The 16,169-nt window shown below is 36.5% G+C and overlaps 1 protein-coding gene across 1 annotated transcript in view; it reads right to left on the bottom strand.

Moving 5' to 3' along the window:
* The window catches only part of LOC103242526 (coiled-coil domain-containing protein 144A), an 89,426-nt gene that overhangs the window by 23,768 nt on the left and 49,489 nt on the right, over window positions 1–16,169 (bottom strand). Inside the window, exons 7-11 of the mRNA XM_073005391.1 lie at window positions 14,074–14,107; window positions 13,643–13,784; window positions 7,036–7,249; window positions 2,961–3,123; window positions 1,925–2,053 (exon numbers count right to left, since the gene is read on the bottom strand). Coding sequence (XP_072861492.1) covers window positions 1,925–2,053; window positions 2,961–3,123; window positions 7,036–7,249; window positions 13,643–13,784; window positions 14,074–14,107 — 682 coding nt within the window. The remainder of the gene's footprint in view (window positions 1–1,924; window positions 2,054–2,960; window positions 3,124–7,035; window positions 7,250–13,642; window positions 13,785–14,073; window positions 14,108–16,169) is intronic.

The raw sequence follows: 16,169 nt of genomic DNA, 5'->3' as shown, positions 1-16,169 counted from the left end.
TCAATAAAATGACATATCATGATTTCCTCCGAAATTAAAGAATAACCTGAACATGTATACAATGAAAAGATTGCCATAAGTGGATATCCAACTGGAAAAAAATATTGAATCGAAACTTCAAACCTCATAGAACATAAATTCCCAAAACTTGCATAAATTTATTTGAAGATAATGAATCCATGAAAGTAAGAAATAAATGACTGGAGCATTTTTAAGCATCTCAGAATTGGAAGACTTTCCCTGAATTACAACAAACTCAAAGGCATAAAATGAAAGATTAATAAATGTGACTACATTAAAAAATTGGCTTTACACTCTAACATCTAACCTATACACCACCCTATAGTAAAAGCTGTAGCTTTGCATATATCTGGACAAAGGAAATTTCCCAACTTTAAGTTCTGTTTTTTTTTTCCTGAGAATATTCTATAGCCATTTTATTTTTCTAACATTTTTATTGTCAGTTATATAAGAATTACATTTATTCATAAATGCTAAATCTAAGCATTATATTAGGTTTGTTTTTTTTTTTTTTCCGAGACAGGGTCTCCACTCCATCACTCAGGTTAGAGGGCAGTGGCACAATCAAGACTTACCGTAGCCTTGGCCTCCCAGGCTCAGGTGATTCTCCCACTTCAGCCTCCTGGGTAGCTGAACTAGAGGCACACGCCCCCACACCCAGCTAAATTTATTTGTACTCTTTGTAGAGATGGGGTTTCGCCATGCTGCCCAGGCTGGTCTGGAACTCCTGGGCTCAAGTGATCCACCCACCACAGCCTTCCAAAGTGCTAGGATTACAGGCATGAGCCCCTGTGCCTGGCCTTGTACCAAGCACTTATACATACATCACTGAACTCATTTATGTCACAATTCTGAAAGGAGAGGTCAAAAAATATGCAAGCTGCAGGATTTTCCCTAGGTCCTCTTACTTTACTTCTAGTGCTCTTCCACTAAATCACGATTACTTCTGTGTTGTAAATATAGAAATATAGCAATAACTTCTGTTTCCTCTTTATAATGTTTGAAACAGAAATAAGCATGAAACAGGGGAACAAAATACTTACCAATAAATTATCACTAAGTTTATATTATGGCATATCATTGTTTTCAAAGTTCTTTGCACTGATATGAGAGGTTACTTGGAGCAAACTGTTACTCTCCTCAAAAGTAAGGGGAATGGCATCTGAAGTATAGCCTCTGAACTGGCTTTACATTTCATCTTTACTACCAATGGAAATAATAATGTAACCTCTCCATTAATATGTTAGGAAGATGAAATCATGTCTGAAAACTAGAACGTCTGTTGTTAGTAGCAAGGGTTTTGAGATTGTGGAAAGATCATTAATTTCTATGAAAAATAACAAAGGTTTCTCCTTTGGATAAGGCTACTGTGAATGTCACTACTTGACTCTTGCAGAGTTGAATTAAGAACATGACTTTGGGCCAGGCATGGTGGCTCACGCCTGTAATCCCAGCACTTTGGGAGGCCGAGGCGGATGGATCACAAGGTTACGAGATCGAGACCATCCTGTGAATGGCAAAACCCCGTCTCTACTAAAAATACAAAAAATCAGCCAGGCGCGGTGGTGGGCACCTGTAATCCCAGCTACTTGGGAGGCTGAGGTGGGAGGATGGCATGAACCCAGGAGGCGGAGCTTGCAGTGAGCAGAGATTGTGCCACTGCACTCCAGCCTAGGCAACTGAGTGAGACTCCGTCTCAAACAAAAAAAAAGAACATGATTTTATCCAATGGGCCAAAACTGCCAGAACCACTATCACCACCCTTAAATGTGTGTGTGTGTGTGTGTGTGTGTATGTGCATGTGTGGTTCAAAAATCCACTATACTTTCCAAGTTGCATAGAGTTGTTTTTTAAAAATACATTCACATACAAAAATATATTTGAAAATAACGAAAGAAAATACCTCAGAATTAATTTTCTTTTGAGCAATTTCTAGCTCCTTTTGTTTACTCGTCAGAATCTGATCTTGTAATATTCTGGCATTCTGTTCTTCAGAAAGTTGCTTCTGGACATCGTTTCGCTCCTGCACAACCTAGAGATAACATGGAGGTTTTGGTCTAATAGCACTGAAAAAGAAAGTCTAAAAGGTTAATTAAGAGCAGACTTTCAGGCCGGGCGCGGTGGCTCAAGCCTGTAATCCCAGCACTGTGGGAGGCCGAGACGGGCGGATCACGAGGTCAGGAGATCGAGACCATCCTGGCTAACACGGTGAAACCCCGTCTCTACTAAAAATACAAAAAACTAGCCGGGCGAGGTGGCGGGCGCCTGTAGTCCCAGCTACTCCGGAGGCTGAGGCAGGAGAATGGCGTAAACCCGGGAGGCGGAGCTTGCAGTGAGCTGAGATCTGGCCACTGCACTCCAGCCTGGGCGACAGAGCGAGACTCCGTCTCAAAAAAAAAAAAAAAAAAAAAAAAAAAAAAAAAAAAGCAGACTTTCTCTTATAAAACGGTTAAAAGGAAGTCGCTTGTTAAAGCACAAGAACTTTTATCCCTCAAGAATTGCTCAAATCTTAATTGCACACATGACAGCTAAATTTGTCAAAGAGAAAAACAGTTCTTAAATATGGGAAGATACAGCATTGTGAAATAAAATTTCTTTCAAAACATTTAACTAGTGTCATTATAGTTTCAAAGCTATTTAGCCTGTATATTAACATAAACAATGTGCAAATGAACATCTATGTTAGTGATTAAACTCAACTTATCATCCATTCTGAAAACACAGACTAAGCATCTACTAGATACCAAGGTTTACAGTAAATAATTTTAACTATAAATGCCATGGTTCATTTTTAAGAGGAGATAACAGTTTTGGTTTGTTTTAAACCTAAATTATATACATGAAGCCAAAAAAATTATAAGTAATATTGATGAAACATAAAGTTAGAAATATGAAGTTTTCACCAAAGATTAATCTACCAGATCCAAGTTTTTTCTTACTGTCTTCAACTCCTTAACGAGTCTTCTCAGTGTCCATTTAAGTAGTTGCTTCGTTTCAACCTCTTTCCCACATTCCTCTTCTTTTAGTCTTAACCGTTCACTATATTTATTATATAACATGACAGCATTTCCTTTCTCCTCTTTTTCTTGTTTTAAGGCAAGTCTGCAGTTAAATATGGATTACATTAAAATGTGTTTTGTTAGAAAATAAAAAAGTTGATTTTGTTATCTGGCTCTTCCCATGTGGGTTTATTATCCTCATAGAAACTCCTATGCTCTTCTTTCCTTTCTAGTTCTCATGCTTTTAATTTCTCACTTCAGTCTCTTCCAAGGGACATATATATTTAAAAGGTAGTGAGGAAAGAAACAGTCCATTACCTGGTAAGTTTCGGTTACTAGTAACCCTGGTAAATATTACGGAAAAGCATATTTGAAATTTTTCAGTAAAGTAACAAGTTGAAGAAAATTACTTCTTTTTCACATGTTATACAAGTTGAAAATTAGTTAATTAGAACAGATCATTTAGAGTTAGTTAATTTAAAAGAAGTTACTGTTTACAAACAAGTTTAGAAATTCACTAGAAATGCATTTTCATCTTTATGAAATATTGTATGTGTAGCCATAAAAATCATTTACAGTGTAAGATAACACCTTCAGATGTCATTCACACAACATGTATCTGCAGATTACTGTAATCCAAGACTAGGCTAAGCTGTCTAATAACTGTTACCCCCATCCTTTTTATGTTTCTCTTTTTGGTAACACTTTCAACTTATCTTCTTGATTCTTACATATTTTATAAGCAATTTTAAAATCTCTTTTTGGAACAAGACAGGATCTAATATTTAATATAAAAGTAAAGGATAATGTGTGTTTCAGCATTGAATTTGGAATTAATTTTTTCTGCATATGAGAGATATGGAATAAACTAATCATCAATTACTTTCCATTTTACTTCTTATTTCATGCATGTTTAGAATAAAACTGGGAAGTCCTAGCCAGAGCAATCAGATAAGAGAAAGAAAGAAAGGGCATCCAAATTGGAAAAGAGAAAGTCAAACTATCTCTGTTTGCCTGTGACATAATCTTTTAGCTTAGAAAACCCTGAAGACTCCTAGATTTGATCAATGAAATCGGTAAAAGTCTCAGGTTACAAAATCAATGTACACAAATCAGTAGCACTAGTAAACATCAAGAATGACCAAAGTGAGAATCAAATCAAGAACCTAATCCCTTTTACAATAGCTGCAACAACAAAAAAAACCTAGGAATATACTTAACCAAGGAGGTGAAAGATCTCTACAAGGAGAACTAGAAAGCACTGCTGAAGGAAATAATAGATGACACAAACAAATGGAAATATGCCCTATGTTCATAGATTAGAAGAATCAATACAGTGAAAATGACCATATTAACCAAAGCAATCTACAGATTTGATGCAATTCCTATCGACGTACCACTGTCACTCTTCACAGAATTAGAGAAAATACCCCTAAAACTCACAGGGAATCAAACAAGAGCCTGAATAGTCAAAGCAATCCCAAGTAAAAAAACGAAGCCAGAGGCATCACATTACCAGATTTCAAACCATACAAGGCTAAAGTAACCAAAATAGCGTGGTACTTGTATAAAAGTACATACATAGACCAATGGAATGGAGTAGTGAACCTAGAAATAAAGCCAAATACATATAACCAACTGACCTTTCACAAAGTGTACAAAGACATAAACTGGGCAAAGAACACCCTATTCAATAAATGGTGTTGGGAAAATTGAATAGCCACATGTAGAAGAACGAAACTGGATCCCTATCTCTAACTATATGTAAAAATTAACTCAAGATGGATTAAGCCTAACATGGTGGCTCACATCTGTAATCCTGGTGCTTTGGGAGGCCAAGGCAGGAGAAGGGCTTAATCCCAGGAGTTTGAGACCAGCCTGGGCAACATAGCGGGACCTTATCTCCACCAAAAAAATATATATATACACATATAATATATATATAACATATTATATATTTATATTTTATATAATATATATTTTATATATATATATATATATATTTTTTTTTTTTTCTTTGAGACAGAGTCTCATTCTTTTGCCCAGGCTGGAGTACAGTGACATGATCTCGGCTCACTGCAACTTCCGCCTCCCGAGTTCAAGCGATACTCTTGCCTCAGCCTCCCGAGTAGCTGGGAATACAGGCATGTGTCACCACACCCAGCTAATTTTGGTTATTTTAGTAGAGACGGGGTTTCATCATGTTGGTCAGGCTGGTCTCGAACTCCTGACCTCGTGATCTGCCCACCTCGGCCTCCCAAACTACTGGGATTACAGATGTGAGCCACCATGCCCGGCCCCCAAAAATACTTTTTTAATTAAAAAAGAGATGGATTAAAAACTTAAATCTGTAACCTGAAACTACAAAAAAATCTGAAAGAAAGCCTAAGAAAAAACTCTTCTGGGCACTGGCCTAGGCAAAGAATTTATGATGAAGACCCCAGAACTAAATGCAACAAAAACAAAAATAAATAAATGGGACCTAATTAAATGAAAGGGTTGGCCTAGCATGGTGGCTCAGACCTATAATCTCAGCACTTTGGGAGGCTGAGGTGGGCGAATCACCTGAGGTCGGGAGTTCGACACCAGCCTAACCAACATGGAGAAACCTTGTCTCTACTAAAAATACAAAACTAGCCGGCGTGGCGGCACGAGCCTTTAATCCCAGCTACTTGGGAGGCTGAGGCAGGAGGATCACTTTAACCCAGGAGGCAGAGGTTGCAGTGAGCTGAGATCATGCCATTGCACTCCAGCCTGGGCAACAAGAGTGAAACTGTCTCAAAAGAAAAAAAAGAAAAGAAAAGAAAAGAAAAGAAAAGTCTTCTGCACAGCAAAAGAAATAATCAGAGTAAACAGACAATGCACAAAATAGGAGAAAATATTTGCAAACTATGCATCTGACAAAGGACAACAAATCAACAAGAAAAATGAAAATAATCCCATCAAAAAGTGCACAAATGACATGGACAGATATTTCTCAAAAGAAGATGCACAAATGGCCAACAAACATATTTAAAAATGCTCAACATCACTAATATTCTGGGAAATGCAAACTAAAACAACAAGGAGCTATAACCTTACTCCAGAATGCTCATTATTAAAAAGTCAAAAAACAATAGATGTTGGTGCAGATGTGGTGAAAAGGGAATGCTTATACACTGCTGGTAGGGATGTAAATTAGTACAACCTCTATGAAAAACAGTGGAGAGGTTTCTCAAAGAACTAAAATAGAGCTACCATTCAATCCAACAATCCTCTACTGGGTATCTACCCAAAGGAAAAGAAATCATTATATCAAGAAGACACCTGCAAATGTATGTCGACTGCAGCACATTTCACAATTGCAAAGATATGGAAGTGTTCCATCAACTGACGAATGGAATAAATAATATGTGGTATGTATATGCTATATATATTCTGGGCTGGGCATGATGGCTCACTCCTTTAATACTAATGATTTGGGAGGCCAAGGCAGAAGGAATGCTTGAGGTCGGGAGTTGGAGATCATCCTGAGCAACATAGTGAGACCCTGTCTCTACAAAACACTTAAAAAGTTAGCCAAGCATGGGAATGTGCACCTGGAGTCCCAGCTACTTAGGACGCTGAGGCAGAGGATGGAGTTCAAGGCTGCAGGGAGGTACGGTCACACCAGTGAACTCCAGCCCCAGGCACAGAGTGAGACCCTGTGTCTACAAATAATAATAATGATAAAAGATGTTCCTTATATCATTAATTATAGATACAAGGTAATTTTCAAACCCAAATTACAATTTGTTAAATGAATAACAAGATTTCATATGGTGGACTTCTATATGGCTATTAAGATTGTAAAGAATATGCATTTATTTATTAGAAGAGTTCACAGTTAACCATTTGTTTTATTATTTCCAAGAATTTCATATTCCACAAAACCAAGGTTTCTCCCCCATTAATCCCAGGAGGTAAGTCAGCAATTACAAAAATTCTGATATATTATCTTTAGTATAAATATTTCTTTAGAACTAGAATATCATACCTCAAACTGTACAGCTGTTTCTCCAATTCAATTTTTTGAAGCTCTAACTGTAATTTTGTCTTTTTTGTTTCAGATAGCTCCTTTTGTAGTACACTGGCCATATTTTCTGTTTGTTTAATTTTTACTGTAAGTTGTTCATAGTCATTATTCTTAAGTTTCAGTAAGTGTTCATATAAACAAAATGTGTCTTGGCTTCTTGATAGGCTAATAGAATCTGTGTCAGGGAGAAAACAAGGTGGAAATAAAATATATGAGTACTTTTTAGGGATAAAGGACTGTGCATTTTAACATTGTCTCCTTCATATATTGAACAAATAGGCACTGAGTGTCTACAGTGTGGCATTCTACTAAGCTCTGCAGATAAAACAGGTAAGACCTCTACTCTCATTTAGCCTTAAGTGTAGTGAGGAACAAAGACAACAAAAGTGACAATTATAAACTCAGACAGATAGATGGTGTAAGAAAACAGAGTTCTATGATCACATAGGAGAATTTGATCTACAGTGGGCCCAGGGAAGATTTCCCTGAGGAAATGAAGGGTGAGAAGGAAGCAGTTAAGCAAAGGGGTAGAAAAGCATTCTAGCCAGTGGACAGCAGGTGCTGAAGCTCTGCTGCAATCTGCTTCTGGCCACGATGGACAGCAAGTACTGATTTACCTTCTTGCCTGAAACAACCAAAAAGAAAACAGACAAAATACATTCTACAATGATTTACCAGGCAGTGAACTTCAGGTAATGAAGACAACAATCCCCGTAAAACAGAAAACAAATGAAATTCATACCAACACTCCAGCTCCCTGCCTTCACAGAGTTTCCAGGCTACCGCACAGAGAGAAAAAACTGACATAGAGTCCACCAGATTCCCTGAGATGAGATGATGAAGCTGAGAGTCTGGTAAAGCCAAGGCAGACAAAGATCACAAAACAGAACACTGGAAAGGAGGCAGAGTACAGGGAAAGAACACTGAGGATCTGCAAAAATACCTCCTGGGTATCTAGCAGAGTAACAAACAGCACATGTGTTTCAGAAAACCGCCCCAGACCAAGGGGGAAAAACATCTAAAAAACACTGGAAAGAAACATGTCTGGTGCTCACAATGTGCCAAAAAGAGTGTCCATTCCCATGAGTGATGCTGGGAAAACTCAGACTTCACATGACAATGAATAGTCATCACAAAGATCTTGCCTCAGGAGCAGGAAATTCGACCAAATCATAAAAGCAAGATCAGAAAGATTGAGTTATTCATATGGAACTCAACTATATATTAAAATTAAGCTCAAGTAGATAGGCAGAGGCATGGAAGATTTTTTAAAGCAAACTACACTTGTAGAGATTAAATTACAATGTCAAGAATGAAAGCTACAATGGATGGAAGTGAACACAGATTAGACATCACCAAACAGAAGATTCATAAATTTGAGACATCAGTGAACTATAAGAAAACTTCAAGCAGGAATAAGTCCCCAAAAAGGGAAAAAGAGAGACAGAAAAATAAAAAAAGAATGGCCAAAACTTTCTAAATGTAAAGAAAACTATAATCCTACAAATCCAGAAGTATCTGGCTGGGAGAGAGGAAATGAAAGTATACCATTCTAATTTTCTTTTTTAAAAAATTTCAATAGGTTTTTGGGTAACAGGTGGTCCTTGGTTACATGAATAAGTTCTTTAGTGGTGCTTTCTGAGATTTTGGTGCACCCATCACCCAAGCAGCATAAACTGTATCTAATCCATAGTCTTTTATCCTTCACCTCCTCCCCCCACTTTCCCCACAAAGTTCCCAACCTCCATTGTATCATTCTTCTGCCCCTGCATCCTCACAGCATAGTTCCCACTTACAAGTGAGAACAGACAATGTTTGGGTTTTCATTCATAATTTTCTTATGCCATATATGATATGCCATATTTTTGAAGATGAACAGTGATAACTTAAAATCATATACTATACATTGTAGTGCAACCACTAAGATAGAAAAAAATAGTTATTGCTAATAAGCCATAAAAGGAAGATAAAAATAAATCACAAAAATTACTGGACTAATTGAGAAGAAAGCAGAAAAAGAAGAAAAGAGAACAAAGAACTGCGGGGACCAATGGAAATCAAACAGCATGATGACAGACAAACCTAACTGTATCAATAAGCACATTATACATGAAACTGACCTAAAAATCTCAATTAAAATGCAGATTGTCAGACTGGATAAAAATGCAAGAAGCTACTCCATGCTTCCTATAAAAAAAGTACTTTAAATGTAAAACACAAATTGTTCAAAAGGATGGAAAAAGATATATTAGGCTAAGAGTTGACAAAAGAAGCCTGAGAAGAAATGGCTACGTTTATGCCAAAGTAGATTTCACAGGAAAAAACAAAAACAAAAACCAGCTATAAACACTCATTTCCTAATGACTTTAAAAAGTTCAGTTAATCAAGAACATATAATCTTAAATGTTTGTGTACCTAATAACAGCTTCAAAGTATACGAGGTAAAGATCAATAGAAGAAATAGACTAATTCACACGTACAGTCTGAGATTTGAATAGTACTACTCAATAAGTGATAAAACTAGGGAGCAGCAAATCAGCAAGAATGGAGTAAACTTGAACAACACCATGCTTCTCAAGTACCCAGGGAGCACTTACCAAAACAGACCACATTCTAGGTTCTGCAATCAATCTTAATAAAAGAATTAAGTCAGAAGGATTTAAGTTATACAAAGTATGTTCCCTGACCACAAGGCAATAAAATCAGAAATGAGTAACAAAATAGCTCATCAAAATACTCAAATATTTTAAAACAAAGTAACACACATCTAAATAACCCTAGGTCAAAGACATGATGCAAAGAGAAATTAGAGAGTATTTTGAACTGAATGAAAATGAAAATACTACATATCAGGATTTGTTGTACACAGTTAACAGTACTTAAAATTTTTTAGCACTAAATGTCTATATTAGAAGACTCTCAAGTCAATGGTCTTGACTTCCTTAAGAAACTAAAAAAAGAGAAGAAACTAAAGAAGAAGAAGAAATTAAACCCAAAGCAAGCAGAGGAAATGATATAATAAGCGTCTGCTATGGTCTGACATTTGCATCCTCCCAGAACTCGTATGCTGAAACTTAATCACAGAGGTAATGTTATCAGAAGGTGGGGCTTCGTGGAGGTAATTAGCTCATGGGAGCCAAGCCCTCACGAATGGGATTAGTGCCCTTATGTAATAGACTCCAGAGGGCTCACTCACTTATTCTGCCATGTGAGGACAGGATCTATGAACCAGGAATTGGTCCCTCACCAGACACCAAATCTGCCAGCACCTAGATCTTGTACTTTTGTGAAAAATCTATTTCTGTTGTTTATAAGTTACCCAGTCTATAATATTTTGTTATAGTAGGCCAAACAGACCACAACATCAAAGATGAAACCAATAAAACAGAAAAACAATAGGAAAAAATCAGTAAAACCACACACTTTGATGAGGTCAATAAAAGTGATAAAACTCTATTCAGGTTGATCACGAAAAAGAAGATGCAAATTACAATTTCAGAAACATAGCAATATGACATTTTTATAGATTCTACAGATACTAAAATAACAGCAATATAATAAGGTGAGCTTTATGTGACTAAACATGACAGCTTTGATAAAATGGACACTTTCCTTGAAAGACAAAAATTACCAAGGTTCAATCCAGACGGAATAACCTGAACTGTCCTGTATCTATAAAAGAAAATAGAGCATAAGGAAAGCCTTCCTAGAAAGAAAACTCGAAGCCCAGATAGCTATGTTGGTGAATTCTACCAAATATTTAAGAAGTAATATAACAACTTTACACGACCTTTCCCCCACCCTCAAAAAAAAAACAGAGGAGAAATACAACTCATTCTGTCACTCTAGCATTACCCTGAACCAGAATCTGACAATGATATGACAAAAACAGAAAACTCCTTCATGAACATAGATGTAAAAATTTAACCATTTTCTCAAGAAACCAAGATATCCTCCTTTAGGTGAGCGAACAACCTCTGGTACAGCCATGCGATAATGAGCTATCATCTCATGAGAAGACATGAAGGAACCACAAAGGCACATTACCGAGTGAAAGATGCCAGTCTAAAGGCTATACGCTGTCTGATACCAACTATATGACATTTTGGAAAAGGCAAAACTATAGATACAGTAAAAAAAGTCAGTGGTTGCCAGGAGTTGGGGAGGGAAGGTGGGAGAAGATGAACAGATGAAGCACAAAGGAGTTTTAAAGCTCTGAAACCACTTTGGATAATACTACAGTGATAAACACATGTCCTCATACCTTTGTCCAAATTCACAGAATGTAAGACACTGAAACTGAACCCTAATATCAACTATGGACTTTGGGTGATTGTGATTATCAATTCAGGATCATCAATGAGATCAAGTGTACCACTCTGGTGAGGATATTGATAATTGTGGAGGCTATGCACGTGTAGGGGCAGGGAGTACAGGGATAATCTCTGTGCCTTACTTTCAGTTTTGCTGTGAAGCTAAAACTAGTCTAAAAAATAGCCTTGGCCGGGCGCAGTGGCTCAAGCCTGTAATTCCAGCACTTTGGGAGGCCGAGATGGGCAGATCACAAGGTCAGGAGATCCAGACCATCCTGGCTAACACGGTGAAATCCCGTCTCTACTAAAAAAATACAAAAAACTAGCCGGGCGAGGTGGCGGGCGCCTGTAGTCCCAGCTACTCAGGAGGCTGAGGCAGGAGAATGGCATAAACCCAGGAGGCGGAGCTTGCAGTGAGCTGAGATCTGGCCACTGCACTCCAGCTTGGGTGACAGAGCGAGACCCTGTGTCAAAAAAAAAAAAAAAAAAAAAAAAAAAAAAATTCCCTTTTAAAACTTTCTAAATAAAATCTTGGCAAATCCAATCCAATGATATATTAGAAGGATAATAAATCATAAAGAAGTGGGGTTTATCCCCAAATACAGTGTTGGTTTGACATTAAAACATCAGTTATTCACCACATTAAAAAACTAAAAGAGAAGAACCATATGATCATCTCAGTAGACAGAGGCATTTGATAAAATACAACATTCATTCCTGATTTAAAAATAAAAATCCCTCTCAGTAACCAAAGAATACAAGGGAACATCATCAGCATGATAAAGAGCATCTCTGATAAACCTACAGCTAACATGTGTCACGATGAAAAACTGAATGCTTTCCCTGTAACATCAGGAACTATATAGGAATGTCTCCTTTCGCTATGTCAGTCAGCATTGTACTGAAGCCAGTGCAGTTAGGAAAGAAAAGAAAAGGAAAGAAAAGAAAAGTAAAGGAAAGCTACCTGAGTTAAAAGGAAGACGTAAAACTGTCTTTATTCACAATCATGATCACATAATAGGGATGGGTAAAATCCAACCTGTCGGGCAGCTTGTTATTTTTGCAAATAAAGTTTTATTGGAATGCAGCTGTGTTTTTTAACATACATATTGTCTATGGCTGGTCTCATACTACAATAGCAGAGTTGATTGGCTGTGGCAGAGACCATTTTGTCACAAGTTTAAAATATTTACTATGTTTAGTAAGATAACAGTTTGAAAATGAAAAGGTTTGACTACCTTTGGTGTATGTAGAAAAGCTAACTGAATTGAATCTCAATTTTAAATGTTCATAAGCTACTGAGATTGGAAAAGACAGTTCACCAAAGAAGTTACACAGGTGGTAAATAAGCACATACAGGATGCTCAACATTATTAGTCCTTAGGCTAATGCATATTAAAACCATAATAATATGCATAATACATACCCATCAGAATGGCTAAAATTTCAAAATTAAAAAACAGCAATAATAACAGCTTGTGATGATACAGAACAATAGGAAATGTCATACGCCGCTGGTTGGAATGGAAAATCAATACAAATACTTTGGAAAACAATTTAGCAGTTTCTTAACAAAGAAATACAAAAGGACAGGAAGAGACTTTTTATGGATGATGAACATGTTAACTCTCTTGATTATGGTGATGGTTTCACATGTGCATACGATTGTGTATTTTACATACATGCAGTCTATCATATATCAGTTATACCTCACTGAAGCTATCAACTGCTGGAACAAACATCTAACACACTAGGTGGGACACAGAGACAGAGAAGGGTAAAAATGATGCAGGATAAAGCTAAAGGATTCAGATCTCTAACTTATAGCAATGAGAAGTAGTAGCTGAGTTATAAGCAAAGGAGTAACATGATCAGATCCGAAGTCTTAAAAATACATCATTATGAATGCAGAGTAGACCACGGTTTTAGGAGGTGGGGTATTCGAGAAAACAGTTCTAAGATTCCTAAGATTTCCACAGCATTCCAGGTGGAGAAAAAATGGTAACCTGACACTGGGGGAAGGAATAGGAGAGAAATAGAGTCAATAAAAAGACTGGGAGTGCCACTGACAATGAGAAAAGTACGGTGGAGTTAACATAGCTCTTTGGTGTAGAGTATAAGTTAGTTCTCTTTCTATTTTAACACTGAGCATATTTCTGAGATGAGCTTCACTATCACACATCAGTTCTCAGCAATGTATACACACATTACTACAGGAGACATCAAAAGGCCTTGCATTTATGCAATGGTCCTACCTTTACGCTCCATTCCAAGTTGTTCAATCAGCAACAAAAAATTCTCATAAGTAAAGTGAGATAACTCACAATCCTCTGAGGCCGTTTCAGATGGCCCCACTGAGTCAGCAAAGTCAGCCTCATGATGTACTTGGTTTTTGACCTATAAGATAAATAACACTGTTTCAAAATGTCCTCAAAAGATTTATAGCATATGCTAAATGTACAGAAGTGGTATTTCTCCATTTTTTTTTAATGAGCAAAAACACAGGTACTTCTTTAAAGCAACAGATTGTTCTTAAAAGGTACTGTTATCAACAGCTACTGTTTCTTAATCACTTTTTCTAAGCAAACAGCTTTAGAACAAAACATCCTGTCTTTTTTATTTTACCTTTTAGAATGTGTTTTTTTTTTCAACATAATATTTTAGATCATTTACTTTTTTACAATACCTTGTTCTTTTCATTAGATGTTTTATCTACAGGCCTGAAAAAAGAAAAAATTCCTTTTAGAAAAATAGCAAAGATGTAAAATACAAAGAATAATACTATTGTTTTATCATATAAAATATCTGCATTTGTATTACTTCTATTCATCAAGTGTACAGGTAAATTTTTTTACAGGTAATGTAAAATACAGCAATCTTCTAAAACAGACATTAAACTATAAACAGAAACAGCAACATTAAGGGATAAAGAAATTTACTACTAATAATATAATTACAAAGAATTAAATTTAGGTCAAGATTTCTGATAGTAAAACCAAAAGAAAAAAATGTGTTACTTGCATTATGTGATAAAAATAAATATACCAGGGTCTTCTCATTGTTGTCCTTTTCAATAAAAACAAGCTTTTATGGGCACTAAAACCTATTTGGAAAATATTACTCACATTCTTATATAAGGGAAACCCCTTTTTAATGATGATATTAGTTAGCTTTTTCTTGACTTACTATGCAGGTACTATGCATCATTCTGAGCACTGTCCATGGGTCAAACTCATATAATCCTCATAACAATTCTGTGAGGTCAGTAACACATTAAGTATTTTATAAAGAAAGAAAATAGGCACAGAAGGGCCATGTGACTTTCCTCAGCCCATACAGCTGAGGAAAGTCAGTAGCAGACCCAGCACTCAAACCCAACAACTCTGCCCCAAAAACATATGTTTCATGATATGCTGTGAAGGTAACATTTATTTTCAAGTGTTTTAAAGAGAGACGATAGCAGATGAAACCACATTGTCATTCCATTTCTGACTACAACTATAAAAAATAATTTCAGAATCTTGCAGTCTTTTTCTAATATAACAACTTCATACAGAGGCAAGTTCAGAAACCTACTTTCAAAAAACTAAAAAGTATTTTTAATGAAATCCAACAACAGGTGTTCATTCATGTATTCACCCATTCATTCATCCATTCAACAAATAAATACTCACTGAGCACACAATACATGCTGATGGCAATGTTGGTCCAGAGGAACATGGTTTTGATACTTTAGAACTTTATAATCCATTGTGGGTCAACTTGATTAAATATTTTTTTAAAAAACTTTATAGGCCAGGCACAATGGCTCACGCCTGTAATCCCAGCACTTTGGGAGGCTGAGGCGGGTGGACCATGAGGTCAGGAGTTCAAGATCAGCCTGGCCAAGATGGTGAAACCTCGTCTCTACTAAAAATACAAAAATTAGCCAGGCGCGGTGGCAGGCATCTGTAATCCTAGCTACTCAGGAGACTGAGGCAGGAGAATTGCTTGAACCTGGAAGGCAGAGGTTGCAGTGAGCCGAGATCGCACCATTGCACTCTAGCCTGGGTGACAGAGCAAGACTCTGTCTCAACAACAACAACAACAACAAACCCAAAAAACAACTTTATAATCCAGAAGTAATTATCTGTGATAGATTGTCAACAGCAAGCTTTTCTAAAGTACTTGAACAAAACCTTCCCCTTCTCCTCAGAATCTAAACAACTACAAAGTTGATACACCTGACATTTTAGAGTACCTTAGCAGATCATACCTATTCATCAAGGGATGTTTAAATTCTATTCAGTATGGCCTAAGTGTTTGCATGTTTATTATCTCACAATTTAAAATAATCTGCATATGACAGTTTAAATTTCTGTCACCATTTATATGTTCAGTTACACTAATATTTACATTTCTGAACCAATGCTGAAGGAATAAACTCTTACCATAAAACTCTACATGAATAAATACTCTAAGGACAATTAGTTTGCTAAAAATCTATAAAAGATAATGAATCAAGTTTTCAAACACTTAGACATACAAAATTAAATCTCATAAACATGTTCTTCTTGTCCATATCGTTCCCAGCAGCATACAAATACACTCCAAAAGCTTCTATTTTAAAATAAAAAAGAAAGAAAATTTCCTTGAATCCCACATTCTTCTTCAGTTATCACTCATTTCTCTATTGCCTTTCCCAATAATGGTTCCCTCAAAGGGTGTCTATGCTTATCCACTATAGTCAGGGTTCCATGGCAATTATTTATTCAAACTGCTCCTTGTCAAAGTCACCAGCCC

This window comes from Chlorocebus sabaeus, chromosome 16 (assembly GCF_047675955.1).
Source record: "Chlorocebus sabaeus isolate Y175 chromosome 16, mChlSab1.0.hap1, whole genome shotgun sequence".
NCBI classification, from domain to species: domain Eukaryota; kingdom Metazoa; phylum Chordata; class Mammalia; order Primates; family Cercopithecidae; genus Chlorocebus; species Chlorocebus sabaeus.
This window is presented reverse-complemented; position numbering and strand designations above follow the sequence as displayed.